Consider the following 23,535-nt stretch of genomic DNA (forward strand, 5'->3'; position numbering starts at 1 on the left):
ATAGAGTTCTGGCCTGGGTCTCTAGGTCTCCTGCTTTATTTGGGGAGGTGTATTGGACAAATGATACTAATTTTATAGAATTGTTATAGGAATTAAATATAAACATTTATCACAGTGCTTGGCACCTAGAACAGACAGAAGAAGGGTGAGGCAGAAACCTGAGAGTCATCCTTGGCAACTCTACTTCTGTATTCCTCATGCAATAGTTCCCTTAGTTAAAGTCTTAGATACATCTTTTTAAAAACTTTTCTCCTTTTTTCTATATATAAGATAGATATCTGTTAAGTCTTTCTATCTCTCTCTCTTTTTTTTACTCCGCTCTGTCGCCAGACTGTAGTGCAGTGGTGTGATCTCGGCTCACTGCAACCTCCGACTCCCTGGTTCAAGCGGTTCTCCTGCCTCAGCCTCCGAGTAGCTGGGATTACAGGCACGTGCCAGCTAATTTTTGTATTTTTAGTAGAGACAGGGTTTCACCATGTTGGCCAGGATGGTCTCGATCTCCTGACCTCGTGATCCACCTGCCTTGGCCTCCCAAAGTGCTGGGATTACAGACGTGATCTATTTCTCTTTATCTCCCTATCTTAGTCCAAGTTCACATAACCTTTCCTCAGGACCATTGCAGTTCATCCTAACAAGTATACCCCTGTCCACTCTTATGTTCCTTTATACTGCAGCCATAATGATCTTCGTTCAAATACAGGTCTGATCATGTTATTCTCCTCACATAAAATCTAATAATACTTCTTGGGATAAATAACTCTTTTAGTGTGGTTTACAGGGCCTTGTGTGTTCTGGCTTTTACCCAGATCTTCAGCTTTATCTGAGACCGTATTCTTCCTTGCTCTCTGTGCCTTTTTAGAGTTTCAACTATATACCATACCCCTTCTTGCCAAATAGCTGTTGCATGTGTTCATTTCTCTTCCTTGAACCTTTTACTCCCCTTAGGTAATTCCTACTTATACTTTAGATCCAAACTCAACTGTTTTTTCCTCAGGGATGTTTTCCCAGACCTCTCTGAGTAGGTCAGATTCTCATATTATACACTCTCATAACACTATTCATAATTGAAATTTGTATTTTTGTTTGATTGACATTGATATTTCAAATAAGACTGAGCATCAGGTGAGCAGATATCATGTCTGCTTTAGCTTAATATTGTATCTTCAGTACCTAGCATGGTGCTTATGGCACTTATTAACCGCTCAACAAATACTTGTTGAATGAATGAATAATTCTGATTCCTCATGCTACATCTTCCAATCAGAAAGAACAAAATGTTCTTCATTTTATCATATGAATAAGCTGGCTGCAGTTTGAGACAAAATTCCTCATAAGGAAGGTCCTTATCTTTTGACCAGGAAAATAATCTTAATAGATATGTTAGATTATGAGAGTTAAAACATACTGGGAAACACCTAGATTGAGCAAAAAGATAAGATAAAGTACTGTACATAAGAAAGCAACAGGAATTTGAAATATAGTAGTGGCTCAGTAGTGAAGGAAGAAGATGGATAGAACCTAAGAGTGAGTGAGGGTAGAGTAACCATAGAACTTTAGGACTATAGTATGTAGTTGCTTGCTGTGCTTCTTAAGAACTCCCTTACTCCCATCAATTGCAAATTACCAGTAAAAGTTGGTAATATACAATAGACTTGTATTAGTATCGTTGGTGGGGAGATTTCAAGGATAAAGACCTATAGGTTCTATGTTTGATCTGCTTGGGGCAGAAAGAGGATTGCACCTGTAGTAATGTGAGTGAGATCAAGAGTCCATGGGAATAGAGAAACAAAGCAAAAATAAAAAGAGCACAAGTGACTCAGGAATCCTCAAATTTTGGTCAAGGTATTGATTTATGTTAGTATATGCTCTGGGGTCTGAGCTATTTTAATATTAAAGGAAACATTAACCCCAGGATGCCAAAAATTTTGGGTCACCCAGGTAGGAGATGTTAATTTTTCTGTAGCAGAATTTTGCAGTAAGGAATAATATAACACAGTCCTGCTAAAAGAAGACATAGCACTGCAGGTACTGTTCCAGCATCTTATTTTTGCATTTGGTGTATTGTTGGAGATGATAGGTAGATAATATGTTCATCTTTATAGATGTTTGCAATGAGAGAGAAGGAATTAGCCCCCTGAAATTTTCAAGAAAGTCCAAGGAGGATTTGCTTTATTAAGATATGGCAAGAAGTGCCATATGGAAAATCAGCTGATGGCAGTTCTTAGAGGGTCAGGTATTTTGGTTTCTGAAATAGTGTATTGGTATAGCAGTTTTTTTTTTTTTCTCTCATGGAGGTTAGAGATCTGGAAATTGAACTGGGTGGGAAGTTGTGACTAGTGCAGTTTTTGCTAGAGAAGGCTTTCGATATTGTGGAGCTACCTGAAGATTACAGAAATGTACTGTTAATGGTCACTTAGCACCTTCAGAGTAATGTTGCCTTGCATATATGACCTTAATAATTAGGATCATTTTTTTCCTCTCACAGTAGGTAGTTGCGTTTTCCAGGATGAATTTCCTCCAGAATTGTATACCTTAGAGTAGGAGGCTGTTTTGAGCTCCCCTTAGGAAATAAATGATACCTATGACCATATTGATTGCCTTAGTTTCAACCAGGAATCATTCTTTAAGGTTTTGCTAAGTTAGATAGGGACCAAAATAGTCATTTCAGATTCTGGAATGCGTCTTTGGCCACTAGGGACTATTTAAGTAGGTAATATTTGTTTGGGAGTTTCGTAATAGGTGTTTATATTGCATAGATGCAAGGAATAAATCTGAGCAAGAGCTAATGAATCTGTGAACATGGTTGACTACCATAGTCTTATTAGTTGACATTGGACTTCTGTTCAGAGAAAGGAGTTTTCTAAATGAAGAGCAGGTAAAAGCAAGATGGCCTTTTCCACTGGATTAATACATGTATGGTCTAACAGAATACTTTTCAGTGATCAGATTCAAGAGCTTGAGGGTTGAAGCTTTGAGTTGTCTTAGGACTTAAGCCATGATCTAAGAACATGGGACATGGAATCAATCTACCATAAGTGCCAGTTACTGGGGAGGTTATGGGAAGTGTTAGAACTATAATCAGAACCAGAATGAGGATAAATACCAAGGAAATAAGAAACCAGAATGTAGGAAGCAATCTCTAATCAGAAGGCAATTTAGCACCAATTTTGTCTAGTATTTCTTTGATTGATTCAAACACATAGTACTTGCTTTGCAGTGATTTAAAGGCCTGCACCTGAAATACATAGTTTACCAATTTTCAGAGAATCAGAGTGAATCAGGTGGACCCAACACCAAAATGATACTATTCTTTGATTTACATATTTGCTTCTCGTGGCGGCAAGAGGGGCAGGGTGGCTGGGCCACTCCCCTTGGCCCTGGTCCCGGCTTGCCCCGCCCCGCCGCCATGGCCCAGGATGAGGGTATATATTTGGAGGGGATGTAGGACGCCGGCACAGAAGGAGCCAGGTGAAGCTGTGGTCCCACCGAGGAAGCTTTGTAGATACATGCATTGCACCCCTATTTTCACAAAGCTTGGCTATCAGAGCATTATGAACAATAATGACCTCAAACTCAGGTTGTCCAAAGCTGAGCAAGAACACCCACTACGTTTCTGGAATGAGCTTGAAGAAGCCCGACAGGTAGAACTTTATGCAGAGCTCCAGGCCATCAACTTTCAGGAACTGAACTTCTTTTACCAAAAGGCCATTGAAGGATTTAACCAGTCCTCTCATCAAGAAAAGGTGGATGCGTGAATGGAACCTGTCCCTTGAGAGGTACTGGGCAGTGCTGCAGGGAAGCTAGATCAGCTCCAGGCCTGGGAAAGCAAAGTTTTCCAGATTTCTCAGAACAAAGTCACAGTTCTTCTAGCTGGTGGGCAGGGGACTAGACTCGTTGCATATCCAAAGGGGATGTATGATGTTGGTTTGCCATCCCATAAGACACTTTTTCAGATTCAAGCAGAGCATATCCTGAAGCTACAACAGTTAGCTGAAAAATATTATGGCAACAAATGCATTATTCCATATAATGATCAGTGGCAGAACAGCAGAATCTACAAAGGAGTTCTTCACCAAGCACAAGTACTTTGGTTTAAAAAAAATAGAAAATATAATCTTTTTTTCAGTAAGGAATGCTCCCTGCCATGAGTTTTGATGGGCAAATTAGTTTGGAAGAGAAGAACAAAGTGTCTATGGCTCCAGATGAGAATGGTGGTCTTTATCAGGCTCTTGCAGCCTGGCATATTGTGGAGGATATGGAGCAAAGAGGCATTTGGAGCATTCATGTCTGTTGTGTCGACAGCGTATTAGTAAAAGTGGCAGACTCACAGTTCATTGGATTTTGCATTCAGAAAGGAGCAGACTGTGGAGCAAAGGTGGTAGAGAAAACAAACCCTACCGAACTGGTTGGAGTGGTTTGCCGAGTGGATGGACTTTACCAGGTGGTAGAATATAGTGATATTTCCCTGGCAACAGCTCAGAAATGAAGCTCAGATGGATGACTGCTGTTCAGTGTGGGGAATACTGCCAACCATTTATTCACTGTACCATTTCTGAGAGATGTTGTCAATGTTTATGAACCTCAGTTGCAGCACCATGTGGCTCAAAAGAAGATTCCTTATGTGGATACCCAACAGCACTTAATTAAGCCAGATAAACCCAGTGGAATAAGTATGGAAAAATTTGTCTTTGACATCTTCTAGTTCACAAAGAAGTTTGTGGTTTATGAAGTATTATGGGAAGATGACTTTTCCACACTAAAGAATGCTGACAGTCAGAATGGGAAAGACAACTCTACTACTGCAAGGCACACTTTCATTATTGCTGGGTTCTCAATGCAGGGGTCACTTTATAGATGAAAATGGCTATCATCTTCCAGTAATTTCCCACTTAAAGGATGCCAATGATGTACCAATCCAGTGTGAAATCTCTCCTCTTATCTCTAATGCTGAGGAAGGAATAGAAAGTTATGTGGCAGATATAGAATTCCATGCACCTTTAATCATCGATGAGAATGGAGTTCATGAGCTGGTGAAAAATGGTATATGAACCTGATACCAAGTTCTACCACAATAGGAATAGCTTTTGTTTTTAATAGACCAACTGTGAACCTACAGGACCTCCTGGATGGCTGAAGTTTAAATATTCACAGGGTTTTATTTTGCTTGTTGAACTCTTAGAGCTACTGCAAACTTCCCAAGATCTAGATGACTGAACTTCAGATAGCATTTTTATGATTCCTAACTCATTGAAGGTCTTATTTATATTTTTCAATTGTGTATTTTTTTCCAAGGCAAGGAAACCATTGGCAATGCAAGAAATTTCCTACAGCTGAACTATAGTCAGGATGTTCAACATCACTTTACTTGGAGCTGGAGGCATTTGAAGTTGTGCATAGTAATAATATGTCATTGTAGATGCTGAAAGGTTTCTATGGTACCAAAAGTTTATTTTATCAAACATTCAACTTTTTAAATGAAATAATTGGACAGTAAAATAAAAGTTATCTTCCTGTTTCTGGAAAACAATAAAAATTTGCTTCTTCCTCTCAGAGTTTTCACTTATGCATATTATTGAACAGTTGATTTCTTATGAATAGACTGAAGAAAAAACCATCACTATTATAGATAAGTAAATTTTCGGTCTTTTTCATCTTGGATGGCAAGCAAAATCAAATATGTGGGGGCAAGAACTATTGGGCAAAGCATTTTCTACCTCTGTGCACAATTGAAATGACATTATTCAAGGTGACTGCATCTGAACACATCCTCAGTCATGCATTATCCAAGAAGTAAAATGGTCTTAGGCAGGGTCAGGAATAGTAGGAAGTTATAAGAGTGTTGGACACAGAGAAGGTACAAAGTAAATCGTTGTTTGCTATTCACTATGTAGACATTGCATTGTTTTTTATCACCTTCTGTATATTTTGTTCAGCCAAAAATAATTTTTAGTGATAAGAAGTAGGTACTTTGCGAGGCATTGGGGAAACAAAGGAAAAACACATCCTCTGTTCTTGAGGAGTTCACAATCTAGAAATGAAGTCAAAAGAGTAAATAAATACCTGTAATAAACTCTAAAAAACATGTAAAATGAAAAAATATCCTGATTAGCATAAGAGCTTAAAACATGACTATTTCTTTTGATGAAAAACTCTTTTATTACGGAGAAAAGACCATGGTCTTACTCTTACGTTGGGTGCGTACTGAGTTATTAATTCATGATTTCAGATTTTATTCAAAACTCGTAATAGTTGGCTCTTTGTTCCTACTTGCCACACATTGTGTGTTGTTTTCATATTAGAATAGGATGGCAGATATATCTATGTTCAAAAGTAAATACAGTATTTGAACTTATTCTATTACAGGTAACCACATGGTGGATATTGGGGATATTGTATTTACTTTGAATGAGCTACAGGAACGGTATGAGGATGTTTGTAAGTGAGCTCTTGTTGCTATGACAAGTTTTGTTTATAATTAAAGTCTTTACATTAAATCTTAATTTATAAGTTTTATTTATTTTTTATTTTTTTTTATAAGTTTTATTTTATAAAGGGTTTTGAAAACCTTCTCTGAATAATTTACCCTGTTAAATCAGGGAGATAAAATATAATACTCAAAATGCTATTTACATGTCCTCTTTTTAGAAATGTTTATGCATATTCTTTGCCCAGTTTTTTTTTGTTGTTGTTGTTTGTTTTTTTTTTGAGGCAGAGTTTTGCTCTTGTTGCCCAGGCTGGAGTGCAGTGGCGCGATCTTGGCTCACTGCAACCTCTGCTCCTGGGCTCAAGTGATTCTCCTGCCTCAGCCTCCCAAGTAGCTGGGATTACAGGCATATGCCACCACGCCCAGCTAGTTTTGTATTTTTAGTAGAGAGAGCGTTTCACCATGTTGGTCAGGCTGGTCTTGAATTCCTGACCTCAGGTGATCCACCTGCCTCAGCCTCCCAAAGTGCTGAGATTACAGGCGTGAGCCACTGCATCTGACTCTTTGCCCAGTTTTTAATGGTTTTTTTTTTTTTTTACTGTTGTTTGAATTCCTTATAAATTCTGGATATTAATCCCTTTTCAGATGAATAGTTTGCAAATATTTTCTCCCATTCAAGATGTTGTCTCTTCAATCTGTTATTTCTTTGGCTGTGCAGAAGCTTTTTAGTTTAATATAGTCTCATTTGTCTATTTTTGTTTTTGTTGCTGGTGCTTTTGAGATCTTAGTCATAAAATCTTTGCCTAGACCAATGTCATGTAGACTTCTCCCTATGTTATCATCAAACAGTTTTTTAGTTTCAGGTCTTATGTTTAAGTCTTTAATCCAGCTTGAGTTGTTTTTTGTATATGATGAGCAATAGGGGTTTAGTTTCATTCTTCTGCGTATGGTTATCCACTTTTCCCATCACCATTTATTGAAGAGGGTATCCTCTCCTCAGTGTATATTCTTGACTGCTTTGTTGGCTTTGTTGCTTTGTTGGGTGTAAACCAACAGTTGATCAGTTGGGTGTAAATATGTGACTTTATTTCTGGGTTCTTTATTCTGTTCCATTGGTCTCTGTGTCCATTTTTTTTGAGACGGAGTCATGCTCTGTCACCCAGGCTGGAGTGCAGTGGCGTGATCTCAGCTCACTGCAACCTCTGCATCCTGGGTTCAAGCGATTCTCCTGCCTCAGCCTCTTGAGTAGCTGGGATTACAGGCATGCATGACCATGCCCGGCTAATTTTTATATTTTTAGTAGAGATGGGGTTTCAACATATTGGTCAGGCTGGTCTTGAACTTCTGACCTCAGGTGATCCACCTGCCTCAGCCTCCCAAAGTGCTGGGATTACAGGTGTGAGCCACTGTGCACGGCCTCTGTGTCTATTTTTATACATATTGTTTTGGTTGCTGTATTAGTCTTTTCTCATGCTGCTAATAAAGACATACCCGAGACTGGGTAATTTATAAAGGAAAGACATTTAATTGATTCACAGTTCCACATGGCACTTTATGTCTTTTCTTTGGAGATTTTAATTCATTTACATTCAAGGTATTTATTGATATGGGAGGATTTTACTACTGCCATTTTGTTAATTGTTTTCTGCTTGTTTCATAGATCCTTTGTTTCCTTATTTTTCTCTTCTTTTGTGACTGATTTTTCTCTATTTATTTTTTTACTTTTTATCTTTTGTGTATTTACTGTAGGTTTTTGATTTGTGGCTACTCTGAAGCTTACAAAGTATCTTGTAGTTATGACAGGCAATTTTAAGCTGATAGCAAGTTAGCTTTGCTTGCATAAACAAACTATGCTTTTACCTCATCTCTCCTTCTGCATTTATAATTTTTGATGTCACAATTTACAGATTTTTATATTGTTTCCCTTAACAAATCATTGTAGCTTTTATTATTTTTAACCTTCATACTATGTAAGTGAAGTGCACACCACCATTATAGTATTAGTGTATTCTGACTTTGAATGTGTACTTATTTTACCAGTGAGTTTTACACATTTATTTTTTGTGTTACTAAACAGCATCCTTTTCTTTTGGCTTGAAGAACTCTTTTTGACATTTCATGTAAGACAAATATAGGGGATGAACTCTTTCAGCTTTTGTCTGGGAAAGTCTTTATCTTCATTTTTGAAGGACAGGTTTTCTAGGTACAGTATTATTGGTTGGCAGTTTATTTCCTTCAGTACTCTGAATATATAGTCCATTCTCTATGGACCTATAAGGTGTCTGCTGAGAAATTTGCTCTCCTTATTGGAACGTATATGTTATTTACTTTTGCTATTTTCAGAATCTCCCTCTTGTTCTTGATATTTGACAGTTTGATTATAATATGTCTTGGTGTAGTCTTGTTTGAATTCATCTCATTGGAGGCATTTGGCCTTCCTATACCTGGATATTTATATATTTGCCCAAATTTGGATTGTTTTCTGTTCTTCTTTATGTGAGTTTTCTACTCTTGTCTTTCTCTTCTCCTTCATAAACTCTTATAACTTGACTGTTTTCTCTTTGGATGCTGTCCTATAAATCCTGTAAGCTTTCCCCATTATTTTTCATTCTTTTTATTTTATTCACTGCAGACTATATATTTTCAAATAACTTGTCATGTTCACAGATTCATTCTTGTGCTTGATCAGTTATGTTGTTGATGTTCTCTATTGTATTTTCCATTTCTTTCATTACACTTTTCAGCTCTTGATTTTTGTTTATTTTCTTTTGTGTAATTTCAGTGTCTGTAAAATTCTATTTTTGGTCATTTATTATTTTCCTGATTTCATTGAATTTTTTTCTCTGTATGTCATTAATTTTATTCCCTGAACTTTCTCTAGACAATTAGTTTGAATTCTGTCAGGAAGTTTCTGTATCTTCATTTCTTTGGGGTCAGCTATCAGGAGATTATTGTGCTCTTTTGGTAGTATTATATCTCCTTGATTTTTCATGTTTCTTGTTGTCTTATGTTGATGTCTCTGCATTTGAAGGACTGGGAAAGCCCTTAATCAGTCAGAATCAGAGATTCTGGGCAGGCTGTTTGGTGTGGTCCAAAAGCCTAAATCAGAAGTGTCAAAGATTATATTTTTACCTGCTCACTAACCTATTTATCTGATACATAGTGCACTTAGAGATACATATATAGCACCATCTTTAAGTATTTTCAGATTTTAATATTAAAATATTTTCATTTAATTATTTTCAATTGTTTATTCTCATAGAGTCTAAGATAAGAAACTTTTTTATTTCCTCTAGGCAAAATTTATTCATAGTTGAGATTATACTGCTGCTGCTTGACAGTCTCATAGAGTTGTTTTGAGGATCAAATATTATAACATTTGAAATACTTTAAAATGTGTTATTAAAATGTAAGATAAGATTCTGAAACATCAGATAAATTTTGTAAATGAAGTCCCAGTTTGGGGCATTGTGTTAATATTTTTCTAAACATGTTGTTTTATATATGAAGTTATTTTTTCCTCCACAAATACCAAGAATATTTAGGAGAGTAATTACTTAAGTTCTAATTTTATAAATAAAATCTCCCCTTTCCTCATAGTTCTGCACTTTTATAAGTAAGGAATTTCTATCTGTATTAGCTTATTAATCTATTATCTTTGTCAATTGGGAAGGAGTGGGGAATGAGAACCATATACTTCATTAGGCTATCATTTTAGTTTTAGTGTAACTTTAAATAGCTTTGGATGGGAATATGTAAATATATTAAGGCAGCACATTATATTTGACCTAGTTAATAGTCCAATCTTTTGACTGTCAGTTCTTTAATTTTTTTGGTTTGTTTTATATGTTTAAGCAACTGATAATTTCTTGAATAGTTTTCATGGGGACTTAGTTATTTTTGAAATGTATTGCAAATTATATAGGTAAATGAAATAATTGTATATTTCTCTTATTTAGCAATTACAGAAGGATCACCTTTGGATGAAATTACTTCAGACAGAAAGTTATCAAGTATAGCAGGATGCTATCTAAAATATAAGAAGAAAAACAGTTTGTCTTCCAAACTCCCTGAACCTTCAATATCCAAAAAGTTAAATAAAAAAAGCAACAAATATTATAGCAAAATTATGGAGAATGATGACCTTGAATCTAAAAGACCAAAAAATACTTGGCAAATAAGAAAATTTCTGGGTGGAGTCGGCAGCAGTAATGTAGGAGTCCAAGAACCATATTCAAAGAATGGCATAAACTTTAAAAAACATTCAGAGAAGGGTGAAATTCATGACTCAAAGTCTAAACCACAAAGCTTGAAGAGTAGTACAAGCCTCAGTAAGTCTCTGGATAAAAGTGATATTTCTAGTATCCCAAAACTTCAGAAGCCAGCTGTAAGAAAGCATTCCAGTCTCCTAAAACAGGTTTCGTCTACGGAAAAAACTGCAATTAATACTCTGAGTAAGTAAAAATCTAGGTTCTTGAGTTCTTCAGTCATCACAGAAATGAACAGAATGAATCAATTATTAGATAGTTGTAAGCATTTCAATTGTTAACACCCTGGGTAACCACCACTTCTTTTTTTTTTTAATTTTTAAATTATTTATAGAGATAAATAATTGCCCAGGCTGGTCTCAAACCCCTGGCCTCAAGCAATCCTCCTGCATTGGCCTCCCAAAGTGCTGGGATTACATGCTTGAACCACCATGCCTATGCAAAAATTCTGGAAACTTACAGTAGTGATGGTGGTACAACTTTGTAAATGTGATTAATGCCACTGAATTGTATGTTTATTTATTATTTATTTTTTGAGTCAGAATCTTACTCTGTCAACCAGGCTGGATTGTAGTGGTGTGATCCTAGCTCACTGCAGCCTCGACCTTTTGTGTTCAAGTGATCCTCCCACCTCCTCAGCCTCTCATGTAGCTGGGAGCATAGGCACATGCCACCACACCCAGCTAACTTTTTTTTTTTTCATAGAGACGGGGTCCCATAATGTTCCCAAGGCTGGTCTTGAACTCCTGGCCCCAAGTAGTGCTCCCGTCTTGGCCTCCCAAGGATCTGCGATTACAGGCATGAGCCACCATGTCCGGCCTGCCACTTCTGACACATAGACTAATGGATATAATATTGTGATTTTGATGATAATTCCTTTCCAGATGCCCTCTTTAGGGAGGAGCTTAACTTTTCCTGAGAAACTTATTCAGTGATTAATTGCAGTCATTAATATTTCCTAGAAAGTAGAAGGCCTGGCTTCTTTTGGAAATGTTTATTTTGTAATTTATTAAACATTTAAACAAGTAGGAAATCTATGTGAAATTTTTGCTTAGAGTGCTGTAATTTAAATATATAATATTCATAGTACTTCAGGTATTATCTCTTACGGAAGGAGAATATCAGGAAAAAATAATACTATATATCTAGGTCTCCAAGTCTTTATGATTTTTCTCAAAGATGAGCAATGGTTTCCCAACCAATATGTTTTCTCTCTTTGTATTACTTTCATCATAGAAGTAGTGTGTGTGGAACCCAATTAAAGATTTCTTCCTGTAGTCCTCTGCTGAAGTTACTTAAGTCATATTTATTCTCTTTTAAAAACTTACTGACTTTCATATCATATTTAGTATTTAATGTAATAGATAAAATGATTGTTTAGTGAAAATTTTGTGATTCATACATTAGTGCATAATTCAAATAGCTCAATGGAAAAAAGGAATGTGATCTATTAAGGAGGCACAGTGATTATCATCCTGATTCTGATTCCTTTACCAATGCACTGCTGCTACTTTGTGCCTCATTTGAATTTCTGAGAGTTATTTTTATTTCAAAAGAATTAAAACTTTGGGTTAAAGGAATAATGAAACAGCAGACAGACATGGGTAGAAGAGGCTGTCAGAAGAAAGTGATATCTACCTTTCTCGTGTCACTAAAATAAAATGATGTCACCTACCACAGCCATACTTAATGTTCTGAATATAGAGAAGTATGAAATAGTTTATCTGGCATAACTTCCTGAAACAAATTGATGGTAATTGGACTTTTATGGAATATGACTGCCTGTGTGATTTACATGAAAAAATTATAACTTTTCATTTTTAAATAATTTCACATTCTTAAGAGTCACAAAAATAGTACAAACATTTCCATTAGGACATGATCTAAACCAGGAAATTAACACTGATGCAATGCTGTTACTGATCTACAGACCTTATTCAAATTTTGTCAGTTGTTCCGTGAATGTTCTTTTTCAATTCCAGGATCGAATCCAGAATCACCCATTACATTTAGCTGTCACTTTTCCTTAGTCTCCTTCAGTCTGGGATGCTTCCTCAATTTTTCATGACCTTGACACTTTTGAAGAGTATTGACTAGTTGTCTTGTATAATACTCTTCATTTTGGATTTTTCTTTTATTCCTTCACAAATAAATTCAGGTTATGCATTTTTGGTCAGATTACCTCAGAAGTGATATTGTACCCATCTCAGTGCATCAATAAGAAGCACATGACGTCTACGTGTATTTGCTTCTAAGATTTTATTTTTTGAAGGTTATGAACTGAAAACATGGTGGAGTAAATTAATGGGAGGGTGAAGAACTCTACATTTTTGCTTGGAATTCTTCAATTTAAACAAAACACTTCGGTGTTTTTATTTCTTGGACTCATTAATTTTACACACACACATACAAACACACACATACACACTCAGGCTGGAGTGCAGTGGTGCGATCTCAGTGCACTGCAACCTCTGCCTCCTGGGTTCAAGTGATCCTTCCACCTCAGCCTCTTGAGTAGCTGGGACTACACACATGCGCCATCACACCCAGCTAATTTTTGTATTTTTAGTAGAGACAGAGTTTCACCATGTTGGCCAGGCAGGTCTCAAACTCTTGACCTCCAATGACCTACCTGTCTTGGCCTCCTGAAGTGCTGTGATTACAGGCAGGAGCCACCATACCTGGCCCCATTAATTTTATTTTAATCAGAAGCAAGCAGCATTGGCTGGGCCACTGGAACAGGCTGTTCCCCCAAACAAGTAGATTATAAATGTTTATAGAATGTTAGGACAGTTCTGTGTTTGAGCTATAAGAGAAAGATTAAATATAATATAATATAGAACAGAGATATGGAGAGAAAAGCAGTCCTATAAAATCTATAAGGTAATATAAAATAGATAAAACTTGTTCTCTAATTTCTAAAGATTTTGAGTATTAATTATTGCTTTTGACATAAATTCTGTTGCCTAATAGTTCTCTACATTTTGTGTATTTAGAAAACTTCTGTGAAGCTATCAGTAAACTTCAAGAAAATTACATTGCAGCAGAAGAACTTCAGTCTATTTTGCCTTCAACAGGAATTAATTTATTAGATGAAGAATTCCAGAAGATTGTGACAGACACTAGTAGAAATGGTGAGAGACTGATAACACTGAAGTTTCTGAGAAAGTTAGATATTTTTATGGGATAGTATTAAATATTGGAGGAATTCCTCTCAATCAGAAATTAGGAATGGGACAGAATGGGTCATTCTAAAGAAAATTTAGATATAAAAATGGAAAATAGTAAAAAAAAATTCCTTTAAGTTCTGACCAAATGGATTGGTTTGGAGCCTTTCATATTTCCAGATCATTTCAGTAAAGCTCTTCATCACTATCCCTAGCTGTGCCTGTTAATAGTAGAGTGGTGCTGGGGAGACTGATCCAGTTGTAGCGAGGTTCAGACGGTAAGACCACAATATCTAAGGGGTATAGAAATATCTGCACAAATAGCCCAAGGATCCAAAGATTAATAATTGGAGATTACAAAATATGGGGGAATTTAGAGCCAGGTATGCTTAGCAGTTAACATTTAGATGTTGAGTGGCATATCCCAGTCACTAGCCTAAGTTAAAGGCAGAGTTTAAGTTTCTAGGAAGGGTTTTTATACTAGGGAAGTTATTTTTATCGGTAACTAAGAATTTTCCACAACAGAAGTTCAGTTGAGGAGAGGAAAGAGGTGACATTTTGGGGAAAGACTGATTTGAGAATAACATTAGAAGTGAATCCTCAGAATCTGGGCACAATTTTTTAGCTAAGGCAAAGCTGAAAGAAGATTCAATTAAAAATTATATAAAGAGTGGGCGGCACTAAAATTATTGAGCCCTTTTTGCTGCCTATCAGGATTGACATGATCACTGTGAGGGTTTATATCTAAAAATAGGTAAAACATTGGACCACATGGATACTAGGGAGATAGAGATGGGGATACTTGGTTTTATCAGGGCTGGTTAGTATTGTTAAGGTGTCTTAATGGATAGTATATTGAGTGGGTTTTCAAGATGGTATGAAATAGACTCCTTAACTCTCTCATGGTCTATCTATATGGACATCTTTCTTTTTTCCTAGATCTCTTAAGAAATTAGTATCTCACTCAGTCCTTTGCATGTAATAGATATTGAGAAAGCAGGGACTGTGTCTTTCTTATTTTTGTATTCTCAGTGCCTAGCATGGTTCTTGGCACTAATATGCTCTCAATAATTGTTCAAATGAACTGACTTAATCTAGAAAGAATTATGAGACATGATATGAAGGAGAAATAAGATGATGAAATGAAGGATCAAGTAAAGTTTAAAAATAGTTGTGTTAAAATGTAAATTTACCTTTATGCAAAAATACACCAGAATGTATAATCTAAATTCTTTTTAAAAACAGAGAATGGAATGCTGGAGTTAGATGACTTTATAAGTGCTCTCGCCAAGGAGCGAAGTTTTCCTGAATGCAATGGTAGGTAGGAAATTTGTTTTAAAATGATTTAGAGGGAAGAGCAGTGTGTTGAGAAGAATTAGGTTCAACAGAACTGGGCTTGCTTTTGGGTGGATACTTAATAGTCCTGTGACTCTTAGGCAAGTCAGTTGCCAGTTTTTAAAAACTTGCTATATCAGAGTAATAACAGCTAACTTGTTTACCTCACAGAGTTGTCACGTGAATTTTGCAAACTGAAAAGTGAGCCATAAATGTGTGGTAATAATGATAATGTGGAGATCAAATAGGTAATTAGCAACATTGGTTAGGAATTGATGGATGATATGGTTTTTTTTTTTTCCATGGACTTGTTTGAATGAAATACTGGTTTGGTTCACCTTTGATTTAGAACTTTTAAAAACAGCTTTATCAAGGTATAATTTATGTACATAAAATTCACTCATCCACTGATTTTTATTAAATTTATTGAGTTGTAGAACTATTACCACAATACCCTTTTTTTGCTTGCAATATTTTTATACAAATGATTAAATATTTTTTAGGAAGATTAAAATGAGAAATGAAAGATATTAAGGCTTGCTGTTTTTATTTTGTTCTGTTTATACATATGCTAAAAAAGAAAAATAAGCTTTTTGTCTGTTTCCAAAAAAATTCCCCAGATAAGGAAAAATTAGTCCAAAGCAAGAGATTGCCTTTTATACTTATATGAAGAGACTTATGTTAAAAGCTACATTATCATTTGTCATTTCTGATGGATGTAAGTGGTGAAGTGTCTGGATTTATTGAAGACAATATTAGCAAGTCAATTTCTTTTAAAAAGTGTTCCTTTATGATCAGTTTGTAAGGAAGTAGACTATTTTATTATACTTTAAGTTCTGGGATACATGTGCAGAACGTGCAGGTTTGTTACATAGGTATACACATGCTATGGTGGTTTGCTGAACCCTTCAACCCATCATCTACATTAGGTATTTCTCCTAATGCTATCCCCCCACTAGCCCCCCACCCCCGACAGGTCCCAGTGTGTGATGTTCCCCTCCCTGTGTCCATGTGTTCTCATTGTTCAACTCCCACTTATGAGTGAGAACATGTGGTGTTTGGTTTTCTGTTCTTGCGTTATTGCTGAGGATGATGGTTTCCAGCTTCATCCATGTCCCTGCAAAGGACAGGAACTCATTCTTTGTTATGGCTGCATAGTATTCCATGGTGTATATGTGCCACATTTTCTTTATCCAGTCTATCATTGATGGGCATTTGGGTTGGTTCCAAGTCTTTGCTATTGTAAACAGCACTGCAATAAACATACGTGTGCATGTGTCTTTATAGCAGAATGATTTATAATCCTTTGGGTATATACCCAGTAATGGGATTGTTGGGTCAAATGGTATTTCTGGTTCTAAATCCTTGAGGAATCACCACACTTCTTCCACAATGGTTGAATTAATTTACATTCCCACCAACAGTGTAAAAGCGTTCCTATTTCTCTACATCCTCTCCAGCATCTGTTGTTTCCTGACTTTTTAATGATCGCCATTCTAACTGGCATGAGATGGTATCTCATTGTGGTTTTGATTTGCATTTCTCTAATGACCAGTGATGATGAGCTTTCTTTTTCATGTTTGTTGGCCGCATAAATTTCTTCTTCTTTTTTTTTTTTTTTTTTGGAGACAAAGTCTCGCTCTGTCACCCAGGCTGGAGTGCAGTGGCGCGGTCTTGGCTCACTGCAACCTTTGCCTCCTGGGTTCAAGTGATTTTCCTGCCTCAGCCTCCTGAGTAGCTGGGACTACAGGTGCGTGCCACCATGCCCGGCTAATTTTTTGTATTTTTAGTAGAGACAGGTTTTCACCATATTTGCCAGGATAGTCTTGATCTCCTGACCTTGTGACCCACCCACATCAGCCTCCCAAAGTTAAATGTCTTCTTTTGAGAAGCGTCTGTTCATATCCTTCACCCAGTTTTTGATGGGGTTTTTTTTTCTTGTAAATTTGTTTAAGTGCTTTGTAGATTCTAGATATCAGCCCTTTGTCAGATGGATAGGTTGCAAAAATTTTCTCCCATTTTGTAGGTTTCCTGTTCACTCTGATGATAGTGTCTTTTGCGTGCAGAAGTTCTTTAGTTTAATTAGATCCCATTTGTCAATTTTGGCTTTTGTTGCCATCGCTTTTGGTGTTTTAGTCATAAAGTCTTTGCCCATGCCTATGTCCTGAATGGTATTGCCTAGGTTTTCTTCTAGGGTTTTTATGGTTTTAGATCTTACATTTAAGTGTTTAATCCATCTTGAGTTATATTTTCTATTAGGTGTAAGGAAGGGTTCCAATTTCAGTTTTCTGCATATGGGTAGCCAGTTTTCCCAACACCATTTATTAAATAGGGAATCATTTCCCCATTGCTTGTTTCTGTCAGGTTTGCCAGAGATCAGATGGTTGTAGCTGTGTGGTGCTATTTGAGACCTCTGTTCTGTTCCATTGGTCTATATATCTGTTCTGGTACCAGTACCATGCTGTTTACTGTTTTGATTACTGTAGCCTTTTAGTATAGTTTGAAGTCAGGTAGCATGATACCTCTAGCTTTCTTCTTTTTGCTTGGGATTGTCTTGGCTATACAGGCTCTTTTTTGGTTCCATATGAAATTTAAAGTAGTTTTTTCCAATTTTGTGAAGAAAGTCATTGGTGGCTTGATGGGATGGCATTGAATCTATAAATTACTTTGGGCAAGATGGCCATTTTCATGATATTGATCATTCCTATCCATGAGCATGGATTTTTTTCCATTTGTTTGTGTCCTCTCTTATTTTCTTGAGCAGTGGTTTGCAGTTCTCCTTGAAGAGGTCCTTCACATCCCTTGTAAGTTGTATTCCTAGGTATTTTATTCTCTTTGTAGCAGTTGTAAATGGGAGTTCACTCATGATTTGGCTCTCTGCTTGCCTGTTTTCGATGTATAGGAATGCTTGTGATTTTTGCACATTGATTTTGTATCCTGAGACCTTGCTGAAGTTGTTTATCAGCTTAAGGAGATTTTGGGCTGAGACGATGGGGTTTTCTAAATATACAATCATGTCATCTGCAAACAGAGACAATTGGACTTCCTCTCTTCCTATGTGAATACACTTTATTTCTTTCTCTTGCCTGATTGCTGTGGGGAGAATTTCCAATACTATGTTGAATAGGAGTGGTGAGAGAGGGCATCCTTGTCTTGTGCTGGTTGTCAAAGGGAATGCTTCCAGCTTTTGCCCATTCAGTATGATATTGGCTATGGGTTTGTCATAAATAGCTCTTATTATTTTGATATGTGTTCCATCAATACCTAGTTTATTGAGAGTTTTTAGCATGAAGAGGTGCTTAATTTTATTGAAGGCCTTTTCTGCATCTGTTGAGATAATCATGTTTTTGTCATTGGTTTTGTTTATGTGATGATAAGCTTTTTGATGTGTGGCTGGATTCAGTTTGCCAGTATTTTATTGAGGATTTTCACATCGATGTTCATAAGAAATATTAGCCTCAAATTTTCTTTTTTTGTTTTGTCTCTGACTGGTTTTGGTATCAGGGTGATGGTGGCCTCATAAAATGAGTTACAGCAGAGTCCCCCTTTTTCTATTGTTTGGAATAGTTTCAGCAGGAATGCTACCAGCCCCTCCTTGTACCTCTGGTAGAATTTAACTCTGAATCCATCTGGTCCTGGGCTTTTTTTGGTTGGTAGGTTATTAATTACTGCCTCGATTTCAGAACTTGTTATTGATCTATTCAGAGATTCGAGTTCTTCCTGGTTTAGTCTTGGGAGGGTGTATGTGTCCAGGAATTTATCCATTTCTTCTAGATTTTCTAGTTTATTTGTGTAGAGGTGCTTATAGTATTCTCTGATGGTAGTTTGTATTTCTATGGGGTCAGTGCTGGTATCCCCTTTATCATTTTTTATTGTGTCTATTTGATTCTTTTCTTCTTTATTAGTCTTGCTAGCAGTCTATTTTGTTAATAATTTCAAAAAACCAGCTTCTAGATTCATTGATTTTTTGAAGTACTCTTCATGTCTCTATCTCTTTCCATTTTTCTCTGATCTTAGTTATTTCTTGTCTTCTGATAGCATTTGAATTTGTTTGCTCTTGCTTCTCTAGTTCTTTTAATTGTGATGTTAGGGTGTCGATTTTAGATCTTTCCTGCCTTCTCCTGTGGGCATTTAGTGCTATAAATTTCCCTCTAAACACTGCTTTAGCTGCGTCCCAGAGATTCTGGTACATTGTGTCTTTGTTCTCATTGGTTTCAAGTAACTTATTTATTTCTGCCTTCATTTCATTATTTACCCAGTAGTCATTCAGGAGCAGGTTGTTCAGTTTCCATGTAGCTGTTTGGTTTTGAGTGAGTTTCTTAATCCTGAGTTCTAATTTGATTGCACTGTGGCCTGAGAGACTGTTATGATTTCCATTCTTTTGCATTTGCTGAGGAGTATTTTGCTTCCAATTATGTGGTCAATTTTAGAATAAGTGTGATGTAGTGCTGAGAAGAATGTATATTCTGTTGATTGGGGGTGGAGAGTTCTGTAGGTGTCTATTAGGTCTGCTTGATCTAGAGCTGAGTTCAAGTCCTGAATATCCTTATTAATTTTTTGTCTCCTTGAGCTGTCTACTATTGATAGTGGGGTGTTAAAGTCTCTCACTTTCATTGTGTGGGAGTCTAAGTATCTTTGTACGTCTCAAAGAACTTGTTTTATGAATCCGGGTGCTCCTGCATTGGGTGCATGTATATTTAGGATAGTTAGCTCTTCTTGTTGCATTGATCCCTTCTTTGTCTTTTTTGATCTTTGTTGGTTTAAAGGCTGTTTTATCACAGACTAGGATTGCAACCCCTGTGTTTTTTTTTTTTTTTTTTTTTTTTTTTTGCTTTCCATCTGCTTGGTAAATAGTTCCCCATCCCTTTATTTTGAGCCTATGTGTGTCTTTGCATGTGAGATGGGTCTCCTGAATACATTTAATTTGCCAGTCTGTGTCTTTTAATTGGGGCATTTAGCCCATTTACATTTAAGGTTAATATTGTTCTATGTTAATTTCATCCTGTCATCATGATGCTAGCTGGTTATTTTGAACATTAGTTGATGCAGTTTCTTCATAGTGTGATTGGTCTTTATATACGAGTGTTTTTTTTTTTTTTTTTGCAGTGGCTGGTATTAAGAAAGTTTTTCTTATATTAAGAAAGTTTTTCCTTTCTTGATATTTAGTGCTTCCTTCAGGACCTCTTTCAAGGCAGGCCTGGTGTTGACAAAATCCCTCAGCATTTGCTTGTATGTAAGGATTTTATTTCTCCTTCACTTATAAAACTTAGTTTGGCTGGATATGAAATTCCGGTTAGAAAATTCTTTTCTTTAAGAATGTTGAATATTGGCCCCCACTCTCTTCTGGCTTGTAGGTTTTCTGCAGAGAGATCTGCTGTTAGTCTGATGGGCTTCCCTTTGTAGGTAACCTGACCTCTCTCTCTGGCTGCCCTTAACTTTTTTTTTTTATTATTGAGACGGAGTCTTGCTCTGTCACCCAGGCTGGAGTGCAGTGGCACATCTCCGCTCACCGCAAGCTCCGCCTCCCGGGTTCACACCATTCTCCTGCCTCAGCCTCCCACATAGCTGGGACTACAGGCACCCACCACCACGCCCAGCCAATTTTTTGTATTTTTTTAGTAGAGATGGGGTTTCACTGTGTTAGCCAGGATGGTCTCGATCTCTTGACCTCGTGATCTGCCCGCCTCGGCCTCCCAAAGTGCTAGGATTACAGGCGTGAGCCACCATGCCTGGCCAACTTTTATTCCTCCATTTCAACCGTGGAGAGTCTGATGATTTTGTGCCTTAGGGTTGCTCTTCTCAAGGAGTATCTTAGTGGTATTCTCTGTATTTCCTGAATTTGAATGTTGCTCTGTCTTGCTAGGTTGGGGAAGTTCTCCCAGATAATATCCTGAAGTGTGTTTTCCAATTTGGTTCCATTCTTCCCTGTCACTTTCAGGGACCCTAATCAATCGTAGGTTTGGTCTTTTCACATAGTCCCATATTTCTTGGAGGCTTCATTCATTCCTTTTCAATCTTTTTTCTCTAATCTTGTCTTAACGTCTTATTTCAGTAAGTTGATCTTCAATCTCTGATATCCTTTCTTCAGCTTGATTGATTCAGCTATTGATACTTGTGTGTGCTTCATGAAGTTCTTGTGCTGTGTTTTTCAGCCCCATCAGGTCATTTATGTTCTTCTCTAAATTGGTTGTTCTGTTAGCAGTTCCTGTAACCTTTTGTCGGGGTTCTTAGCTTCTTTGCATTGGGTTAGAACATGCTCCTTTAGCTCAGAGGAGTCTGTTATTACCCACCTTCTGAAGCCTACGTCTGTCAAATCATCAAACTCATTCTCTGTCTAGTTTTGTGCCCTTGCTGGAGAGGAGTTGCAATCATTTGGAGGAGAAGAGGCATTGCGGTTTTTGGAATTTTCAGCGTTTTTGTGCTGGTTTTTCCTCATCTTTATGGATTTATCTACCTTTGGTCTTTGGATGGGGTTTGTGTAGGGGGGTTCCTTTTGTTGATGATGTTACTGCTTTCTGTTACTTTTTCTTCTAACAGTCATGCCCGTCTTCTGCAGGTCTGCTGCAGTTTGCTGGAGGTCCATTCCAGACCTTATTTGCCTGGGTATTACTAGTGTAGGCTGCATAACAGCAAAGATTGCTGTTGCTCCTTCTTCTGGAAGCTTTGTCCCAGAGGGGCACCGGGCTGATGCCAGCTGGAGCTCTCCTGCATGAGGTGTCTGACAACCCCTGTTGGGAGGTCTGTCCCCGTCAGGAGGTATGGAGGTCAGGGACCCAGTTGAGGAGGCAGTCTGTCCCTTAGCAGAGCTCAAGCGCCGTGCTGGGAGAGCCCTCCTTGTCAGGATCCGCTGCTCTCTTCAGAGCCAGCAGGCAGGAACGTTTAAGTCCGCTGAAGTTGTGCCCACAGCCGGCCCTTCCCCCAGGTACTCTGTTCCAGTGAGATGGGAGTTTTATCTATAACCCCTTGACTGGGGCTGGTGCCTTTCTTTCAGAGATGCCCTTCCCAGTGAAGAGGAATCTAGAGAGGCAGTCTGGCTGCAGCCGCTTTGCCACACTGTGTTGAGCTCCACCCAGTCTGAACTTCCAGGCTTTTTTAGCGCTGTCAGGGGAAAACAAGCCTCAGTAATGGCAGACGCCCTTCCCCACACCAAGCTTGATCATCCTAGTTCGACTTCAGACTGCTGTGCTGGCAGCGAGAATTTTAACCCAGTGGTTCTTAGCTTGCTGGGCTCCATGGGAGTGGGTCCTGCTGAGCGAGACCACTTGGCTCCCCGGCTTCAGCCCCTTTCCAGGGGAGTGAACAGTTCTGTCTCACTGGGATTCCAGGTGCCTCTGGGGTACAAAAAAAAAAAAAAAAACTCCTGCAGCTAGCTCGGTGTCAGCCCAAACAGCTGCCCAGTTTTATGCTTGAAACCCAGGGCCCTGGTGGTATAGGCACACGAAGGAATCTCCTGGTCTGTGGATTGCAAAAACCGTGGGGAAAGCATAGTATCTGGCCCAGATAGCACAGTCTGTCAAGGCTTCCCTTGGCTAGGGGAGGGAGCCCCCCCCACTCCCTCACCCCCTCCCCGCCGCCGCCTGCTCCTTGCACTTCCTGGGTGAGGCAATGCCCAACCCTGCTTCTGCTCGCCCTCCATGGGCTGCACCCACTGCCTAACCAGTCCCAATGAGATGAGCAGGGTACGTCAGTTGGAAATGCAGAAATCACCGGCCTTCTGTGTTGGTCTTGCTGGGAGCTGCAGACCAGAGCTGTTCCTATTCGGCCATCTTGCCAGCAGTCTCAGTGTTTGCATAGTTTCTAAAATTCCTTAGTTATTGATTTTTAGTTTTATTATATCGGGATCAGAAAAGTACTTCATATGATTTTGACTTTTTAAAATTTGTTGAGACTTCTTTTATGGCCTGACATGTGGCCTATCCTGGAGAATGTTCAATGTGCTGATGAGAATAATGTGTATTTGCAGCAGTTGGATGAAATGTTCTGCAAATGTCAGGTTCATTTGGTCTAGAGTGTAGTTTAACTTTGATGTTTCTTTGCTGATTTTCTTTCTGGATCATCTGTCCATTACTGAGAATGGTGTGTTGAAGTCCTCTACTAGGATTGCGTTGCAGTCTCTCTCTCCCTTTAGGTCTATTAACGTTTGCTTTATATATTTGGGTCCTCTGTTGTTGTGTACGTATATATTTATAATTGTTATATCCTCTTACTGGATCAGCCCCTTCATTATTACTTGGTGACCTTCTTTGTCTCTTTCTACAGTCTTTGATGAGATTTCCTTAAAACCACTATTTTGGATTCTTGATCTGAGAGCTCACACATTGCTGTCTTATTAAGGTCAGTT

General features: G+C 37.8%; 1 protein-coding gene and 1 pseudogene across 1 annotated transcript in view; both read left to right on the forward strand.

Annotated features, from left to right (window-relative positions):
* Window positions 1-23,535, forward strand: part of LOC129017919 (EF-hand calcium-binding domain-containing protein 3) — a 535,384-nt gene that overhangs the window by 40,039 nt on the left and 471,810 nt on the right. Inside the window, exons 11-14 of the mRNA XM_054458898.1 lie at window positions 6,364-6,435; window positions 10,384-10,878; window positions 13,689-13,826; window positions 15,105-15,176. Coding sequence (XP_054314873.1) covers window positions 6,364-6,435; window positions 10,384-10,878; window positions 13,689-13,826; window positions 15,105-15,176 — 777 coding nt within the window. The remainder of the gene's footprint in view (window positions 1-6,363; window positions 6,436-10,383; window positions 10,879-13,688; window positions 13,827-15,104; window positions 15,177-23,535) is intronic.
* LOC129017921 (UDP-N-acetylhexosamine pyrophosphorylase-like) lies at window positions 3,552-5,048 on the forward strand (annotated as a pseudogene).

Source organism: Pongo pygmaeus, chromosome 19 (genome assembly GCF_028885625.2).
Source record: "Pongo pygmaeus isolate AG05252 chromosome 19, NHGRI_mPonPyg2-v2.0_pri, whole genome shotgun sequence".
Taxonomy (NCBI): domain Eukaryota; kingdom Metazoa; phylum Chordata; class Mammalia; order Primates; family Hominidae; genus Pongo; species Pongo pygmaeus.